Raw genomic sequence first — 19,460 nt, forward strand, 5'->3', positions numbered from 1 at the left:
GTGGCAATTTTTTATGTACTTTACAATTCTAAGAAATCAAATTACCTCCTTCAAACATATGCTTTCCTTCCTCAAAGTTCTGCTCACAATTTCCCTCTTCTGAAACATTTTCCTGTATCCTCAACGAACAAAATCCTAATCATTCTTCATGTTCTAGTTCATAGGTCACACCTACAAAGATTTACCTACCTACTCAGGTGAAATTAACCTTACTCATCTGTGCTTTCATAGTATCTTGTATTTCCACTCTAGCACTTGTCACATTCTCCTTGGTTTATGGTTACAGCGAAGTGCCCAATCTCTGGGCTGAGCATAAGTACCAGTCTGTGGCCTGTTAGGAACCAGGCTGCACAGCAGGAGGCGAGCGGCAGGTGGGCGAGCAAGCATATCCACCTCCTGTCAGAACAGCAGCAGCATTAGATTCTCATAGGAGTGTGAACCCTAATGTGAACTGTGCACACAAGGAATCTAGGTTGCATGTGCCTTATGAGAATTTAATGCCTGATAATCTGAGGTGGAACAGTTTCATCCTGAAGCCATCCTCCCTTCGCCCCCGTCCCATCCGTGGAAAAACTGTCTTCCACGAAACTGGTCCCTGGTGCCAAAAACGTTGGCTGGGTTATAGTATTGTAATGTTTTCCCTGACCTGGTAGAATATAACTAAAGGACAAAAGCTGCATCTTATGTCTCGCTGTGATCACCTGTAAGTGATACTGTGCCTTAAATAATATAGGTTTCTAATATAAATACCTACAAAATTAAATTAAAATTAATACTGGGTACAGTGGCATATGCCTGCAATTGCAACACTTTGGGAGGCCAAGGCTGGAGGATCACTTGAGCCCAGGAGTTTGAGACCAGTCTGGGCAACATAGCGAGACCTTGTCTTTAAAAAAAAAAAAAAAAAAAAAAAAAAATTAGCCAGGTGTAGTGGAATGTGCCTGTGGTCCCAATTACTTGGGAGACTGAAGTGGGAGGATTACTTGAGCCCAGGAGATTAGGCTGCAGTGAGCCGTGATTGTGCCACTGCTCTCCAGTCTGGGTAACAGAGCCAGACCCTGTCTCAAAAAAACAAAACAAAACAAAAAAAAAACACCTTAGATTTGCAAGGAAATTTGGCCATTATTAAAGATGAAAACTACATGGAAGAATGGATGTGAAAAGCATATGGCAATTTCATCCCTTGAAACTTACAAAATGGCTAGTCTAGGCCAGTTAAATCCAAGTTCATATACCCACAAATTCTTTCACCCAAAAGGAAAGCCAATTCAGTTATAGAAAGCCTATATGAATAGAAAACGAACGAATGTTAACAAAGTAGTCTGCAAACTATAAAGCATTACACAATATAGATAACTAATCATGACTGTTATAGTCTACTATCCTTTAACACAGTGTACGTTTTAAACTACCAGACTATTTTTTAACAGACCAACATAGTTATAAAGAGTTTTATGGGTTAAAATTAATTAATTGAAACAATTCATGACTATCTTAAGATGATTTAAGAGATCATTAGGGGACAGGCGCGGTGGCTCAAGCCTGTAATCCCAGCACTTTGGGAGGCCGAGACGGGCAGATCACGAGGTCAGGAGATCAAGACCATCCTGGCTAACACAGTGAAACCCCGTCTCTACTAAAAAAATACAAAAAAACTAGCCGGGTGAGATGGCGGACGCCTGTAGTCCCAGCTACTCGGGAGGCTGAGGCAGGAGAATGGCGTGAACCTGGGAGGCGGAGCTTGCAGTGAGCTGAGATCCGGCCACTGCACTCCAGCCTGGGCGACACAGCAAGACTCCGTCTCAAAAAAAAAAAAAAAAAGAGATCATTAGATGCCCAGGTGAAATTATAAAAGTATGAAAAATATCAAGGGAACTGATACTAAAGTTTTATATTTTAAGATTATGTTTATTATATAGAACATCAAGTATACTAAGCAATGAATAATTTCTAAAGAGATAGAGATTTTTTGTCTTCCTTTGTTTAAATTTCAAACTGTTTTATTCATAGCAAGTTTTTTATAAGAAAATTCAAAGAGTAATAAGACTTGGCCAGTTGAGGAAGAACACTTTGTATTTCACATGGTAACGCAGATCATGAGGGAAAAAACCAACGATTTTCCAGGTCAAGAATGCTCACTTCAAGTATTCCTCAGTAGCTTCAAGGCTCTACAGTATATTATTCCAGGCAAATGGGCAAGGAATAATAAATGAGTGAAAGAGAAACTTCTGGGACAAGTTTAAGTGCTGAATAATTCTTTTATTTTGTATACCCTGTGACCTTCCTACAGGAAAGGTGTGCTAATAAAAACCATGCTTGGCTGGGCACGGTGGCTCACACCTATAATCCCAGGATTTTGGGAGGCCGAGGCAGGTAGATCACAAGGTCAGGAGATTGAGACCATCTTGGCTAATACAGTGAAACCCTGTCTCTACTTAGAATACAAAAACTGAGCCACACGAGGTGGCACATGCCTGTAGTCCCAGCTACTCGGGAAGATGAGGCAGGAGAATCGCTTGAACCCAGGAAGCGGAGGCTACAGTGAGCCGAGATCACGCCACTGTACTCCAGCCTGGTGACAGAGCGAGACTCCATCTCAAAAAAAAAACTTGCTCATGGGCTACTCAGTTTCTGTTCTTGTACCCAAAACCATATGTTAATTATTCAGGAGTATATATTAGAAATGCTTTGTGCTTACACATTTTTGTCATAAAAAGACTTTTTATGTTGCATCAGCTTATGCAAAAACATAAGTAACAAAATTTTAGGTTTAAAAATATACAGCCACCTGTTAGCTGAGATACTTCAAAGAGCAGTATCCAAAGAGGAGGAGGAGGATGAGTAGTCCAAAATGCACTTATAATGACAAAAAAAGTCTTATAATAAGCCATATTACAACACACATTTTAATAAAACACACTGAGTTGTACAAAGCCTATATTCTTTTCATATTGCTTTGTATATTTTATTTAATCTTTCTCTAAAAAGCTAATTAAATGGTGAGAAATAATCCAAAGAATTTCAGAATCAATGTATTTAACCGGGCATATTATGACACCTAAATGTATGGAAGAATTCAGCCTTGGTAGCAAATGCTATAATTTAAAAATAATGGTCCTCTATTTTATAAGGAATGCTGATTTATATAGAAAGTAACAATATAATAGGAATACAGGATTATAGATAGGTAATCAGAAAATTTGAATTCTAGGTTCTAACTAAGCACTACTACTAAGGAACTGAGACTAATATTTTCTTAACCTCTCTGGGTCTCAGACTATTAAAAAAATGGAAGTGGGAGGGTTGATTTTATATTCCATTCAAGAAATTATGATTCGGTTCACATAAGCAAAGGCTTTTACCCAATAATAAATATATAAAGTATCTACGTGTCAACATGTTAATGTCAGTTAAAAAAGAGAATTATAAACCATTAGGCACTGAAAATTCAAATTTAAAAATTTTAGTGCCTCATAAACAAATACTTTAAAAAAAAAATCTAAGGCCAGGCAAAAAATAATTACATGTGTTAATGAAAGCATAATCACAATAGGAAACCACACAACTAATTAAGCCCCAGTTTTTGCCTCAAAAATGTTATAAATTAATGCTTCCTCTATTTTAGAATATTGATAACTAATACTCTGCAGAAACACTACAAACATGATACTACACAATTAACACAAAATTACTAACTGATTCTGAAATTAAGCACACTTCATTCAGAAAAGCCAAAACCAAATTATTTTTACAAGGTGCAATTCTGCAACTTATGAAAATGTTGAAAGGCAGGATCCTAAACTGAAAGTGTAGGACTATAAAATGGGTAAAGAGTGCATGGGAGCAGTTACGACATTTGTACTTTTGTCCTTTATGAAATTCACTTGGCAATAAAGAAGGCATAAAACTGTTATGTAACTCTACCTTCAAATTTTTAAAGTCAAATATAAAAACGAAGAAGGGAGAGGAGGCCCTAGAGCTTAGAGCTGCCCAATAAACATACTTAGATAGTAGAATTCTGTATTCAGAGAGGGAAAACCTTACACTTAAACAACCTGTAAATAAGTAGGTCTTTGATCATGAACTTTTAAGTGACTCACGAAGAGAATCAAGCAATTTTTATAGGACTGTACTAAGGTTCTTTCTTAGAGAATATAAAACATGGGGTACCTATTCATTTGTCAAGACCACAATTTAATTTTTTCAATCCCCAAACTAATTGTTATAGATCAAACAGATTTGATTTAAGGTGAGACCTTACTCCTGAAAATTATGAAGCACAAAATATCAATTAAGATCTTCAAATAGGCCATCAAATTTGTTTTTTAAAAAAATTTCTTACTGTAATGAAGTCATTCCCTTTAACCATTCTTCCTTGGTAAAAAATCCCATGCTTTCAGCCTCCAATTTCCACGCTAAAACTAACATAATAATCTGGAAAGAACAGAACATAAAGGATAGGGGAAAAGTCAGCATAGAGATAATCATGTCTATATTTATCATGGAGAGCATTTTTACACAACTACTTCCATCCTTCAACTATTAAAGAGTATAACCTCTGGAATTATTAACTATATATAAAGAAATTGAGATGTGCCAATTTCTTAAAAGTAAAAAGTTCTAACAGTTTCTGAAGGTAGAATCTCTTATTCTATTACATATAACATTTGTATCAAGAAAGAACACATTTGCCCAACTTAAACTGATTAAAAATGCCCTAAATGCAAATTTACAATATTAAACATGAAGAAATAAAATCTTCATACAAAATTAAAGTGTCTCAATTTTTATAAATTTATGAATATGCTATACCCCACTTATATTCCATTCTACTTAGAAATAAAACATACATTTTCAGGTTCAACACCAATGTCTTCACAGAATTTTTCCATTCCTTCTGGCCCTACAACTTCATCAGGACCTTCAAAGACAAAAATAATTTACATTATTTTGTTATAATATCAACATAAAACATAAACCATCATGCTAAAAGTACCCATGAACACACAATATTTTGCAAATAATTAAATCTGAATTTTGGCATAGCTTTGATAAATATAAATATTTGCTACAGGATTTAAAATTTAAAATTTGTGAAGTAATCTTTGAACACATTACAATATGAAATTAAGAAAATTTAAAAAGCAGCAAAGAAATACTCCGTTAGTATCAATCATGAGTTAGTACAAAAACTCAAACCGATCCATTTAAAAAAAAAAATTTACTGAGCGCTTACTCTGAATAAAATTTTTGACAATGTATGAATATGAAAAAACATAAGGCAGGTGGAGCTTCTTAATCTATTGGAATATCAGAACCAACACAAAGTTCAATACAGCAATCAGAAGGGTTTAATGTTTACTTATAAAATAGGCCATTTATTACCCTTTTGAAATAGACTCCAATATAATTTAATTATTGAAAAAGACAAACGTATTTTGGAAATAATGAATTATGGAAATTACTACACTCCATTTCCAGAAAGAGCTATTTTCCTTATCATCTTGGTTCTAAAACAGACAGCAAGAATTAATTATCACCTTAATGTAGAAACAAAAGTTTAATCTTTCAATTAGCCAATGTCTATCATTTGTCCAAAAATTAATTACTGGTATTTAACTTGTTCCTTATTTTACACCCTTAGCAACACTAATAAATCAATACATCTATTATCATTTTTTCAAAATGTTATCAGATTCCCAAAATATAGTAATTACATCATCACTAGTCTCTTTTATGACTGGATAAGACTAAAACAAATTTTGTAATAATATGAGAAATGTGTTTACTGCTATGGGATTTTGAAAATATAATCTTGAGATATTATTCTTAATAGTCAAGAGAAGCCTCTATTTTCCTTTTTAAAGGATGAAAATCCTCCAGCTTTATAAACCATGGACTAGACCAAGGCTGCTCAGGTAGATTTGATAGCACCATCTTTAGGTTACTAGCACAACATAAAGTCAATACATTCTTGCTGCCTGAGATCCAAGGTGCTAAGATGGCATTAATACATGGTCTGAAGCCAAAACCCTTTTTAATTTTTTTGTGTAACATGGTAAATGTTATTAGGTTTAAGTAAGTACTAACAATGCACTCGTGTTAAAAGGTGAAGGGGGTGATTATAGGGTGCTTTTTTTTCCTTTATATATTTGGAGAATTGTTTACATGAGAATGTGTTAATTTTATAATTTAAAAGGCATACATATACAATAAAGGTGTTAAAAATGTATAACTGAGTATGTATTCTTATATATGATTGAAAGAAAACAAAAATCAGATTTAAAAATTTCAGAGGCCCAGGTGTGGTGGCTCATGCCTGTAATCTTAGCACTTTGGGAGGCCGAGGTGGAAGTATCACTTGAGCTCAGGAGTTCCAGACAAACCTGGACAACATAGGGAGATCCCATCTCCAGGGGAAAAAAAAAAATAGCCATGTGTGGTGGTGCCAGTCTGTGGTCCCAGCTACCCAGGAGACTGAGGTGGGAGGATTGCTTGAGCCCAGGAGTTTGAGGCTGCAGTGAGCCATGATCACGCCATTGTACTCTAGCCTGAGAGAGAGCAAGGCCCTATCTCAAAAAAAATAAAAAATTAAAAATTAAGGGAAAAGACAAATGGTTTTTTTAAAAGCCATGATGTGAATATATTGTAAATTTTTCTAAAGCATCAAGAAAACATACTTGCTCTCAAAGTTGCCATTACAGATTCGAAGAGAAAGCTGAAGAGGATGTCAAGAAATATCAGTATAAGCCAGGAGCGGTGGCTCACGCCTGTAATCTCATCACTTTGGGAGGCCGAGGCAGATGGATTATGAGGTCAGGATTTCAAGACCAGCCTGGCCAAGACGGTGAAACCCCATCTCTACTAAAACTACAAAAATTAGCCAGACGTGGTGGCAGGCGTCTGTAATCCAAGCTACTCAGGAGGCTGAGGCAGGAGAATCGCTTAACCCAGGTGGCAGAGGTTGCAGTGAGCCAAGATTGCGCCACTGCACTCTAGCATAGTGACAGAGCGAGATTGCGCCACTGCACTCTAGTGTAGTGACAGAGTGAGACTCCGTCTCAAAAAAAAAAAAGAAATATCAGTATAGCCCCCCTAGAAACTGGAGGATTACTTGGTGATTACTAATTAAAATTTGGTTAGAATCAAGTCAAATGAGATGACATAGAGATATAATAACTTATAACTTAGATAAGGTCTGTAAATGTTAAATGACTAAATGACTTTGCCAACATGATGTAAATAGTAACAGATCTAAGTTGAAAGCAAGGTCTGTAACTAAGGTGCTTTCCCCGGGCTGCAAAATGTTAATCCTTCCACTAACATTGCTTCCAATCTTTCTAATAAAACTACTCTCTGGGTAAAACCTCTGGAGCTAAATTTAATTAACTCTTTTGGACAATTAGGTTTCCACTCAATTGAAGAAGCTACAGAAATGATTTTGTTCATACTAGGAGTTCACGCTACTCCACCAGCTAGGTACTATATTAGGACTATGCAATTCCAAACTTATTTTTTGACTCTATGAGATCTTAAAACTGCCCTTTCACTTTCCATGTTTTTAATTACCATAAGTCAGTATATTACTGAATCATTAATTTAAATATCACTCAAGAATGAGGTCTTGTGAAAGAACAAAACCAATGGCCTTATCACACATGATACAATACCATAGTAAAAAGTTTAGTGATATTTTCAAAACTAAAAGAAAAACACCATCAATTTCCTGATTTCTTCATAACCATAAAGAAATGTTCCCAGCTATATCTGCAAGGCCTAATACCATGCCAGCCATAACAGATGCTTAGGGGAAAAAAAAAAAAAAAGTTCAGTGACACAGTACCTTCAACATGAGCTACATAAGAGTAGTTAATTTTGGAACACTGTAAAAAACACAACCAGTAAATCTGATGGTGTAATGCTATTACTGTTTTAATAATAATAACAACAAACATTTGAGTTCTGACTACCAGGTATTGTGCTAAGGGCTTTACATGTATTATTCTCAGTAGGCAAAATTATTGCCTTCATTTTAATAAGAACATACCCATGCCAAGACAGAACAGTTACTGTTTATTTGGCCAAAAAAACATAGTTCCTCCCTAAACAGGTCTCTGCACAAAGTGGTCTCCACAGAGAGGCCTTCCCTAATCACTCTGAAAGTCCATCTAACCCTTCTTTATTCTCTATTCCTGAACCTCACCATATTTATTATCCTTATAACTCCCCACAATCTGTACTTATCTTGCCTACATACCTGTTTACTGACTGTCTTCCTCACTAGAAGGCAAGTCCCCCAAAGGCAGGGATCTTGTCTGATTTTCTCAGCACCTATATATCCAGCACTCAGGACAGTGCCTGATTCAAAACAAGTGCTCAATATTTATTGAATGGATGGCAGAAGTTAACCAAGAGTACCCCAATATTTTCTTTGCAAAAGTGAAAATTAGCTTAAATAAAAAATAAACACAAAATGTCTATTATAACAAAATGTTTATAACTATATATAATTATAAACATTATAAAATTTAAATACAAAATACATAAAAGCTTAGTAGTTAAAAGCACGGACTTTAGAATCAGAAGGACCGGGGTTTGAATCCTGGCTCTTGTCACTATATGATCTTGGGCAAATTAATCTAAGTCTCAGTTTTCTCATCTATAAAATGAGGGTATGGCCAAGCACAGCAGCTCATGCCTGTAATCCCACCACTTTGGGAAGCTGAGGTAGGTAGATCACTTGTGCCCAGGAGTTCGAGACCAGTCTGGGCCACATGGTGAAACCCCATTTCTACAAAAAATTTAAAAAATTAGCCGGGCGTGGTGGCACATGCCTATAATCCCACGTACTAGGAAGGCTGAGGTGGGAGGATGGCCTGAGCCCAGGAGTGCAAGGCTGCAGTCATGATGGCAGCACTGCACTCCAGCATGGGCGACAGAGTGAGACCCTGTCTCAAAAAATAAAGTCGTAGTGGGGAGGTGGTGATAATACTACCTATTTAACAGAACAGTCACAAGAAAAAAATAATATACCTAGGACAATTCCTGAATAATGCAATTATTATGTTGGCTATTAAAAATGCTAATAAACAAATGTTTAATTAGAATCTTATGTTACCCATAAAGTTCCTATTTGAGGAAAATATTTTCTATTTCTGTTGTATCTAGTAACCTTTACAAATGAAATAAGATGAATGACCTTTTGATTCTATATCATGCATACCAGTAAAACTGGCATTTGGGATAATGGGTCAACATTTTAAATGGAGGTCAGTAAGAAATGAATTCCCTTCATTTAAATTGGGTTAGTGGTTGTCTTGGGATGCCAGTAATAGCATTTATTTCTGGTCTAGAAAGAATCTGTTCTGTCACTAAACAATTTTAAAATTGTACTTTGGGATCACTCAGCTGATCCCAACAGTGAAGTTACTGCCCCCCTTTCAAAACAGTCTCACATTCCATACAATTAGCCTAAACTTATACCTCAAGTTCAAGGTATACCACTTTAGACCTTAATGTGGATGAGCACTAAATATAAGGCAATAGCTACATATACACTTTTATTTTAAACAAACATTTTGAGAATGATGGTGATTAAAAGGAGGAAAAAAAAAGGTAAAAAAAAAAGGGAAACAGGGAAAAGAAAAAGAAAAGCTTTAAAATCAATAACTCAAAAAAAAAAAAAACTATTCTAAGGGGAAAAAAATTTCATACATGCTTATGAGATATTCTAAGTGTTCTTGTGCATATATTTGCTTAACTCTTCAGCCTCATCTCTGGCTGGCTTTGACTTTTGCCTCTAAAATACAACCCCACCTGGGCCTAGGGCTCTTCATCCACCAGTTACAGGATTTAACTGAGGTTAAGTTAGCTCCTCTAGAAAACTCCCATGACACTTTAAAAGCTGGGTTATATATTCCTCCTATGAACTCTAACAGTGTATCTTCTGAATATAGTATTTATCACACTGTATTAATATCAGTCTATTTATTTTCTTACTATTGCATCTCTAGTAGAAGTGGATGGCTAAACGATAATTATTAAAAGGTAAATGTGTTGTACAATTATAACTGAGGGGTATAAATCTTTTACTATGTCTCCCCAAAAGTTTCAGAAAATGTTAGTTCAGAAAAATTTCAAAAAAAGAATATTGAATAGAAATGTTCTATTATGTACTTTGTGTTTTCCACAATACCAAGTACAAAAATGTTTTATTATGTACCTTTTATTTTCCAGAATACTACTTTAGCCAATGGATGTAAATAAGTGAATCTTTGTTTACACGTTTTATTAATAGTAAAAGAGTTTCTTCCCTCTCAGTAAATATATACTGAATATATATTTAAAGAAATATCAGCCTACAGTGGCAACAAATTTTTAGCCTACCCACAATCGTCAGTCCTGACCCCCATCCCAGTTCTCAGCACTAACATATAGCAGGCCTATAACAGATAATTTGTTAAATGAATGAGCCAAATAAACTTTTGAAGCATATGACTGGTATCTTCTTACATTAATTTCATTACCTGCATATTCATAAAACCAAGCCAGGCACTTCTTGCTTGAAAAATGTTCCTCTCCACTTATTAGTCTAGCAGGGGGTTGAGATCTGCAATAGCTTAGAAAACACACAGATGCCTAAGATTTTTATCACATCTCAACTCTTAGAGAAAAACTAAGTTCAAAATTAACTACTTCAATTCACATTAAACAAAGGTTTTTTTTTTCCTTCAGTTGGCATTACTGGAAAAAAATTGAAATTGTTAAGTAATTGCAACTTGAAACAGTAGTCTATACATAAGAATTATCGGCTTACAAAACCCAAACACCTCTTCACTCAGTATCAAAATCCAAATTTATGAATAAGTTATTTCCCCACATTTTAAAAGACTACAAAGAAGTTCAACCTAGTAGTTGGAAAAGTATATTTATTGTGATTCTATTGTTTTGTATAGAAATTCTATTTGTGTGTAATAGATAAATATTGAAAACAAACACGAAGTATATTTTGATACTTAATGAATCAATATTTCAAAATACAATGTTATATTAAGAGTTGTTTTATCACCTAAGCTTAGATTTTTAAAGACAGATGATGACTTAGGACCTAAGGGTATATTAAATTTCACAGATTTACAAAAACACAATAAAAAAACCCTGAAAGTTAATAATAGTCCAAATAATTGGGACAGGGTATTTAATCCTAGCTTCTGTTCATTCTGTTTCATTTTTTTCATAAAATCATTTTCTTTTTCATAAAATAACTAAAATTTGGTAAGTTCAAAATGGCCTCTAGAATTTAATGACCTTCAGAGAAACTTTTTTGAAGGAACTCAAATTATCCTACAATGTTATAGAAATGCTAGAACCTCTGTAATTGAGTAATATAAAGTAAGAGTATCATATTTAAAAATTTAAATTGATAGAGCAAAGTATCACCTGAGTTCTAATAATACTGCCTGCTCAGCAATCTTAATATACTTAACTTAAATAATTTTAATACATTATATACTTAAGATGGCCATGAGATAGAGTAATACAAAAATGAATTAATAATTTGCCTATATCTTATAAAAATATGAGCTACTAAAGTAACCCACGTCAAATTCTAATGTTGGCTAACAAGAGGTATAAGAAAAGTGTATCATCTTTCACATTAATAGCCCAAGAAATACTCCTTAGACTCCTTTACCAAAACACAGTAATGAGGGAAAAAAGTCGACTAATTACAAAAAAGAAGATGACTAGATAAGTCATCTACCTCACAGTTTAAGCAGATCTCTCTTTAAGGAGAGCTCTAGCATTATTTCCTTCTTATAATCCTGGCTACTGTCTTCTTTTAATAGTAGCACCTGAAGTTGTCATATCAAGTGCCAACCATTGATGAAAAGGCAGGTAATATGGGTATTCTTTTAAAAAGCATTTCTCAGTCGGGCGAGGTGGCTCACGCCTGTAATCCCAGCACTTTGGGAGGCCGAGGCGGGCGGATCGCGAGGTCAGGAGTTCAAGACCAGCCTGGCCAACATAGTGAAACCCCGTCTCTACTAAAAATACAAAAAAATTAGCAGGGCGTGGTGGTGGACACCTGTAATCCCAGCTACTTACGAGGCTGAGGCAGGAGTATCGCTTGAACCCGGGAGGCGGAGGTTGCAGTGAGCGGAGATCGCGCCACTGCACTCCAGCCTGGGCGACAGTGGAAGATTCCGTCATAAAGAACAAAAAAAAAAACCACTTCTCACACCAAAATTGCAGTTATTTTTTTGTAGCATATAATTTTGCTGTGATGCCTCCAGGATATGCTACGAAGTGATCAAAGAACTACTACTATATAGTTCTGCCTTGTCTTCTTTCTTACCAATAGGACAGAGTACAAGAGCTCACAAATTATTTAATTAATGCTGAGAGCTAACAGCGTCCTGAATGCTAGAAGACAAAAAACATGCAGGGCCTTTCCAACTCTGCACACAGGCACTTGGCATAGGTGAGGCACTATACTTCCAGAAAATGGGGCTCCTGCAATTTAAAAGGCCTCCTGCTGGGACCTTCCGGGTTAGGCCACTCCAAATACTAAATATGGAGGCCAATTATAGCATACAAGTTTTCCTTTCTACCATGCCCAAGACAGTTGTCAAGATTCCTTATGTGCTGCTTTCTTCACACTCTACAAAGAAATTCTAGAAGTGACCCTTCCGCGGATCTGCACTCACTTCTAAGCCTAGAAAAAGGCAGAGGAGCGATATGGGAGTAGGGGATTGAGGGTCGGTTGAGGGGTGGGGGGGGGGGGAGCGCAATTTACATATGCATCTGTTCCCCACCCTGCAGGGCACGTAGACTCTTAACGTGGGCGGCTCTTCTAGTCTCTCCATAAACGCCAGCGTGCATACACTCGAACACGAGGTCGGGTCGGGCGCGGAGACTCGCGGTGTTCGGCACCTACCGCCTAGCTCGATCAAAGGGGCCTCACCTGTCTCCAGCCCCAGCCCGGGCCCGACTCCTTTTCCTCCAGTTGTCCAGCAAAGGAGGGAGGAGGGAAGCTTGAAGGGTGGGGGGAGATGGTACCTGGAGATTTTACACTTTTTGAGGCCTCCGTCTTCCGCTACTGCGGCTGCCACCCCAGGGGATTTTCTCTTCTTCTTCACCGGCATCTTCCGCCCTCCCCGGCAGGATGGGCAGGGGAGCCGGGGAAGGGGGTCCCTGTCCGCTGGAAGCCCCTCAGCGCTGGCACCCAGTTCCCAGAGACAGCAGCAAGCGGAGGAGCAGAGTCGCCAGCCCGCACCGGCGCGGCCCAGCCCGGCCGACGCCCGCTCCCAGGTATCCTCGTCGTCTTTCTCTGACCGGGACAGGGCTGGCTCCTCGCCGGTGGACACTGCGGTTCGTTCTCACCGGGAGGAGATAACGCGGACGGCGCGGCAGCTCCACCAGTCACAGAAAGCAGAAGGCTCAGCCTAACCCGGAGGCGAATCGCTGAGGCCCGGAAGTGACGCGATCGCGGAGCCGGTCCCGGGAAGGGGCGTGATTCCGGTTGCCTCTGGCACTCGTAGGTAGGCCAGGCAAGGGGAAGCTGTGTGATCCTAGCAAGTGCGGCTGCCCGCGGAATTCTGTATTCTGTCCAGAGTATCCTGACCTTTCTCATGGAGCTTCTACCGCGCTCTGATGCTGGCAGTCGCCGCCAAAAAATGAAACTACTAATACTTTGCAGTTGACGTTAAAAATAACCTGGTAAAGTAGACCAAGTTCCACTTCTGAGCTCTTCCACACGATAACCTCACCTTAAGTGTTCCCACCCCTTAAATGCATTGTCACCCTCTGTCTTGCGTGTTTTCTTTATGGGCCTGTGATCAGCCTCCCACTCCCCCTTCTCCCTTTTCCCTACCTTTGCTTATCACTTTGTCCTGTATTGAAACTTAGCTCTACCATTATGTCCACAGAGCTCAGCTCTCCGATAACAGACAGTAGATGACCGCTACTTAGTAGGGAGAAATTTGGGGACAGTTCTAAGGAGCCTCCTCCTAGACCTTACTAACCAAAACACACTGTAATCTATTTACCTGCACTTAGGTGGAAATACTGTTTTTAAATAATGGTTATTGTATGTAAAGACATAGTAGAAATTCGTTAGTAATTCTGTTGGTAAAATAAATTTATCTCTGCAAACCAACTGTGATGGGAGAAGACTAAAAGTCTGAGTAACAGTTGAAGTGGTTCCTGTGAAACTACCTTCACAATGGCACCCTAATCTGGCCAATCCGAATATCATATTTCCTTAGTGTTATTAATTAGTTCAGGATGGACGCATACTCAGGCTAAGCCGATGAGTGCCAATGACACAAAATGAAACCACCAGGAAGCAATTTTATTTCCTATGGATTTGAACCAGAGAAGGTACGGAGAATGAAGCCAAAACTCAGAAGAGAGCAGTAGCAAGCAGAAAAATAGAAAAACCAGAATGTGATTATATGATATGAGCCCAAAATCCGTGATATGCCCTGGAATTTTCAGTTATGTGAACCAACAAATTTCACTATTTTGCATATTTAGTTCCATTCTCTGTTACTTAAAACCGAAAGAATGTCAAAGTATATGATCCTTCAACCCATTTAAAAACGCATGAGGCCAAAAAAAAATCAAACCAGAATCAGATAAAGTCTCTAAATAGAACTACCATCTGCAAAAAGTACAGGACAGAGGAACATGTTAAATACCCAATGCAATCAGCAATTTCTAGATGTCAGAAAAGTGTACAGGACAAATGACCCAAATTCTGCAACAAATTATTAGGATGAGAGGAGAGAGAAGAAAATTAAAAGAGACTTAAAGGATAAGTCAGTCATTTTCAGTGTGCAGTTCTTATTTGAACTTGATTCACACAAACAGTTTAAACAATATTATAACATCTATGTGGCAATTGGAGATGTTACTGTTAGCTGGATATTTGATGAAATTCTAGAACATGTAAAACTTATTTATAGCAATGGCATATCAGTGACACTTGGGGACACAGAGTGAGTCGAGGAAGACTGACTGCAAAGAAACACAAGGGAACTTTTTGGGTGAGGAACATTCTATGTCTTGATTGAAGTAATAATATATATACTTGTCAAAATTCATTGAATTGTACACTTAAAATGGATATTTTTATGAATATTCTTCCTAAATAAAATTTATATAAAATGTGCAAAACAAACCACAAAATAAATGATAATGACAAAACTATTAGAGATAGCCAAGCTTATTTCTTCAAGAAGTGAGCTGCAAAAGCTAAACAGCCCATTTTCCCAAGGAGGACCAAAGAAATGGAATAAAACCTAAAGGATGGAAAGAAAGATCTCAGAGGATGATATTAAAGGTGTGTCCTTCCGGAGAGTAGAATCAGGGCCTGATCAAAGTGTAGGGAATTTCATAATGCCTGTCTTGCAGGCTGCCAACATTGCTATAGACCAAAGACCACTGCACATCTCATCTTCTGTTCTTTTTTAAATAGGAATTTTTTTATTGTGATAATTGTGTCCCTTCTTCACCATTATTTATTGGGCGAGAGTGGGAAATAGATTATTGCCTCTTAGTTCATAGGCCATTGGACCATAAGGAATCACTTTCGAACAAAGGAGGACCCCACTATACCTGGAAATCCTGGACATTGAGCTGAATGCAGTAACTGAATAGGAGCCTATTGACACCCATAGAATACTCTGAAAAAAAAAAGACAAAAGGCTGGATCTATGTGTGGTATTCATTTAGTCTATCTACTCAAAAAACATTTAATCATCACTTCAACCAGGAGCTTTACTGGGCCTAAGAATATAAAACGCAGACATGACTCCTGCAATCATGGAGCTGCCAGTCTGGAGGGAGAAATAGTCATGCACCACGTAACGACATTTTGGTCAAGATGTGCATATGCGATGATAGTCCCTTAAGATTATAATACTGTATTTTTACTGTGCCTTTTCTATGTAGATATGTTGAGATACACAAATACAATTGTGTTAAAATCGCCTACAGTATTCAGTACAGTACCATGCTGTAACAGGTTTGTAGCCTAGGATCTATAGACTATACCATATAGCCTAGGCAGGTAGTAAGCAACATCATCCAGGTTTGTATAAGTACACTCTATGATGTTCACACAATGATGAAACTGCCTAACGACACATTTCTCACAATAAGCAATATATGACTCTATGTATGCTATCTGCATTTAAGAGAATTATATGAATAGTAACTAGGGTTCATAATCTATGCTTGTCAATGATATCAAAGGGATGGCAATTTCTGGGTCATGTAGACCATTCACATCCATGTGCCTCTTCATTCTCTTGTCTGGTCAGTACCTACTGCTACTGGCAAACCTCCATTCCTAAAAGTTAGCTCTTCATCACCCCAATTACTCTCACAAAGGGGCATATTGATAGCCTTGCTACCTATGAGAAGTGTAGAAATACCTAGTTATGTGGCTTTAATATTTTCTGCTGCTCACCAGTGCATACATAGTGCATGATTTTGCATCAAAAAAGATACCTCTAATACAGAAACAAATTATGACAGAGTACTGTGGCACTCTGTCATGCAGTAGAATTTTTAAAATGAAGGTAATGACAAGGAAGGGAGGGATGAAGTAGTTACCTGAAGCGGAAGCCTGTGTGTTCTGGTTTCAGATCCAAAGAGGACACTCAAGAGACTTTAGGAAAGGGACATAATTTCCTTTATCTTTCATCTTATCCTACTCTTATACAGAAGGACGTAGGAAAAAAACAACAAAAATAATACTTATGCTGAATAGGGAAGTAATTAAGCAAGAATACTGAGACCCAGTTCTATTATCTATTTGGCATCTTGGTCATATATACATCCCTTAGCTTTTGGGAGTTATAAAACAAAGCCATGAAAAACATCTCTTAAAATAGTTGTTATCTCTGTCAAGGTATCCAAAAATAGTACTCTAAGATGTGTTAATTTATATATTCCATACATAGTTTAGTTTTTCTTAACACCTCTTTAAAATAGGACTTTCCCACTTGCAAGAATAACAAGCAACACAGACATTAAGTGATTTATAGGATGCCACATGTTATTGTGGTCCCGGATCTGTGCAGATGCTCTCCCTTCCATATATTAATGTTGATTTTTAAAACAACTTTGTAGTTAAAAATTTTGTGAAATGTTTCATGCACATAAATCTACAGAAAGATAACGCTAAGAGATTAGTAGAAATGAGATGTCAAGACAGGATTTTTTGTTTTGGCGTTTCAGTATAGCCTACAAGAACTTGTGTTTTAGAGAGGCCCAGAGGTGCAGAACTATGTAACTCATGACACTTACCCCCTACACCCTAAAGCTTGGCTGTGACTGTGGTTCATTCTGGGATCTAGACTGAGGGAATAGTCACTACCTAGAGCACTGCTTGTCATCATGGCAGAGGGAAAGAACAACATGGTAAACCTCATGCTGCCTGTCAAGGATTCTGCCCTGAAGTGACACATTAATCCTGTTCAAGTCATGTGGCTACATCTGAGGTCATGAGGACAGGAATATACAATCCTCCTGCAGAGAAACATCAAGTAAAGGTAAATACAGCCTACTACAGTAAGAGATTGGACTGAAATTTTGTTCAAAGTGTAGGGAAAAATGAGTTCACAGTGCAGTTTTAAAGAGGCAGTAGGAAAACGCGTAAGATTGGTTTCTGCTTATACCTCAACATGGCAGATTATATTCTTCAAAGTTGGTCACAGCAATATGTCTCATCCCACATATTGTAGAAACTTACCATTTCCTATCAAAAAGTGAAGTCTAGTTGAAAAAAATAAATATTGGTTCATTCATTGTGGGAAATGTACCATAGCAACGTAAGACATTAGTAATAGGGGAAACTGGGTGTGGGATATATGAGCAGTTTCTGTAGTATCATTGCAATTTTTCCACAAAATTAAAACTCTTCTAAAATAAATTATTAAAAAGTCATAGTGAATAGGGAAAAATAAAGAAAATTTAGAAAATAATGAAGTACAGGAAGAAAGAGTAATGATTCAAAAGAGCTGCCTGGGTTGGATGCTTTTGGAAAGGTAAGAATCTAAAAACTTCTGGATGTGGGATCATAGGTAGAAAGCAATGTCTTGCATATAAGCTGGCCAAGGACAGAGCAATTTCAACTTGAAACCTAACCAGGAAGACTAAGAACAAGTGCTCAGGTGGGAAACTGTATTAAGCAGTACACCTGATTTACCTTTCCATATGTGAATATGTACCCCAAATGAAGAAAAGTAGTTCAGGCCAGGTGCTGTGGCTCATGCCTGTAATCCCAGTACTTTGGGAGGCCGAGGTGAGTGGATCACTTGAGGCCAGGAGTTCAAGACCAGTCTGGCCAACATGGGCAAAACCCTGTCCCTAATAAAAATACAAAAATTAGCCGGGCGTGGTGGCACATGCCTGTAATATCAGCTATGCGGAGGCAGAGGCAGGAGAAGCTTTTGAACCTGGGAGGTGGAGGTTGCAGTGAGCTAAGATCATGGCACTGCACTCCAGTCTGGGTGACAAAGCAAGACTCTGTCTTTAAAAAAAGTAGTTCATAGAACCAAAATTACTGGCAGAGGTTGTATTGTTTTGATGACTTGCTGCAGAGAACTCCCTTTCTGTTTGATGAGATGGTAGAGAAGACCAAAGTTGAATGGAGACAGCTTGCATTGGGTATGTTCTTAAGTGTAGTTTCCTAATTGTGGTATTTGCTGAATAGACATTTATCACACTATACACTTCCAAGACTTAACATTGCAAAGTGGCATAGTGTAAAGGGTTTGTTAAAATGAGAACCACCATTAGACTGATGAATTTCCTTTTTAACTTTGCAACCTTAATAAACATTTAACCATGTTGTGACTCAGTTTTGTTCTTTGTAAGATAAAATAATAATACTTGCCTTATCTAGACATCACAGCATTGTGTTGTTGAAAAAAATGAGAAAATAAATGTTAAATAAATGTTTTGATAACAATGTTATCAGAATTGCTAAAGGGTACAAAACCATGTATCAGTTGAGGTCTTTAGAGTACATTAAACAAAAATCAAATTCTACATTTAACAAGAGGATTTGTTTTGAAGTATTTTACAGAATCAAAGGAAGGAGTTGCAATGAAGGAGGTATGTAAAAGGAGTGAGGTGTCTTGGTTTTTATCCCCACCCAAATTCTGATAATGGAGCTTTCTCATCTATATCACTACCACTTTTTGATGACTTCATCTTTAGTTGCAGAGATATTAACCATAACCATGTTTTCAGCCATTGAAAATAGGGTCATCTACACTGGGCAGTTTGAATGGGATTCAGCAAATTCTTGGGCCATGGCTATGCATGACTTCTTTGGAAAATCCCTAGGTAACACGTGAGCAGTTATGGAAGGCCACTGGTGAGGATCACTCAGCACAGAGAAGATCAGTTCACATGATTGCAGCAGAGGCAGTTATTCTTAG

The 19,460-nt window shown here is 37.4% G+C and overlaps 1 protein-coding gene across 4 annotated transcripts in view; it reads right to left on the reverse strand.

The window, feature by feature from the left end:
• Positions 1-13,483, reverse strand: part of DCUN1D5 (defective in cullin neddylation 1 domain containing 5) — a 30,301-nt gene extending 16,818 nt beyond the window's left edge. The window contains exons 1-4 of one of the 4 annotated variants that reach the window (XM_033204423.1): positions 13,060-13,483; positions 10,527-10,618; positions 4,851-4,921; positions 4,343-4,434 (exon numbers count right to left, since the gene is read on the reverse strand). In XM_033204423.1, coding sequence (XP_033060314.1) covers positions 4,343-4,434; positions 4,851-4,921; positions 10,527-10,618; positions 13,060-13,145 — 341 coding nt within the window. In that variant the 5' untranslated portion in view covers positions 13,146-13,483. Of the gene's footprint in view, positions 1-4,342; positions 4,435-4,850; positions 4,922-10,526; positions 10,619-12,964 lie in introns of all 4 variants that reach the window. The other 3 variants (XM_033204424.1, XM_033204427.1, XM_033204425.1) reach the window with 3 other exon arrangements.
• Between the last annotated feature and the right edge of the window lie 5,977 nt (positions 13,484-19,460).

The sequence above is a fragment of the Trachypithecus francoisi genome, unplaced genomic scaffold (assembly GCF_009764315.1).
Source record: "Trachypithecus francoisi isolate TF-2019V2 unplaced genomic scaffold, Tfra_2.0 Lachesis_group8, whole genome shotgun sequence".
Lineage (NCBI taxonomy): Eukaryota > Metazoa > Chordata > Mammalia > Primates > Cercopithecidae > Trachypithecus > Trachypithecus francoisi.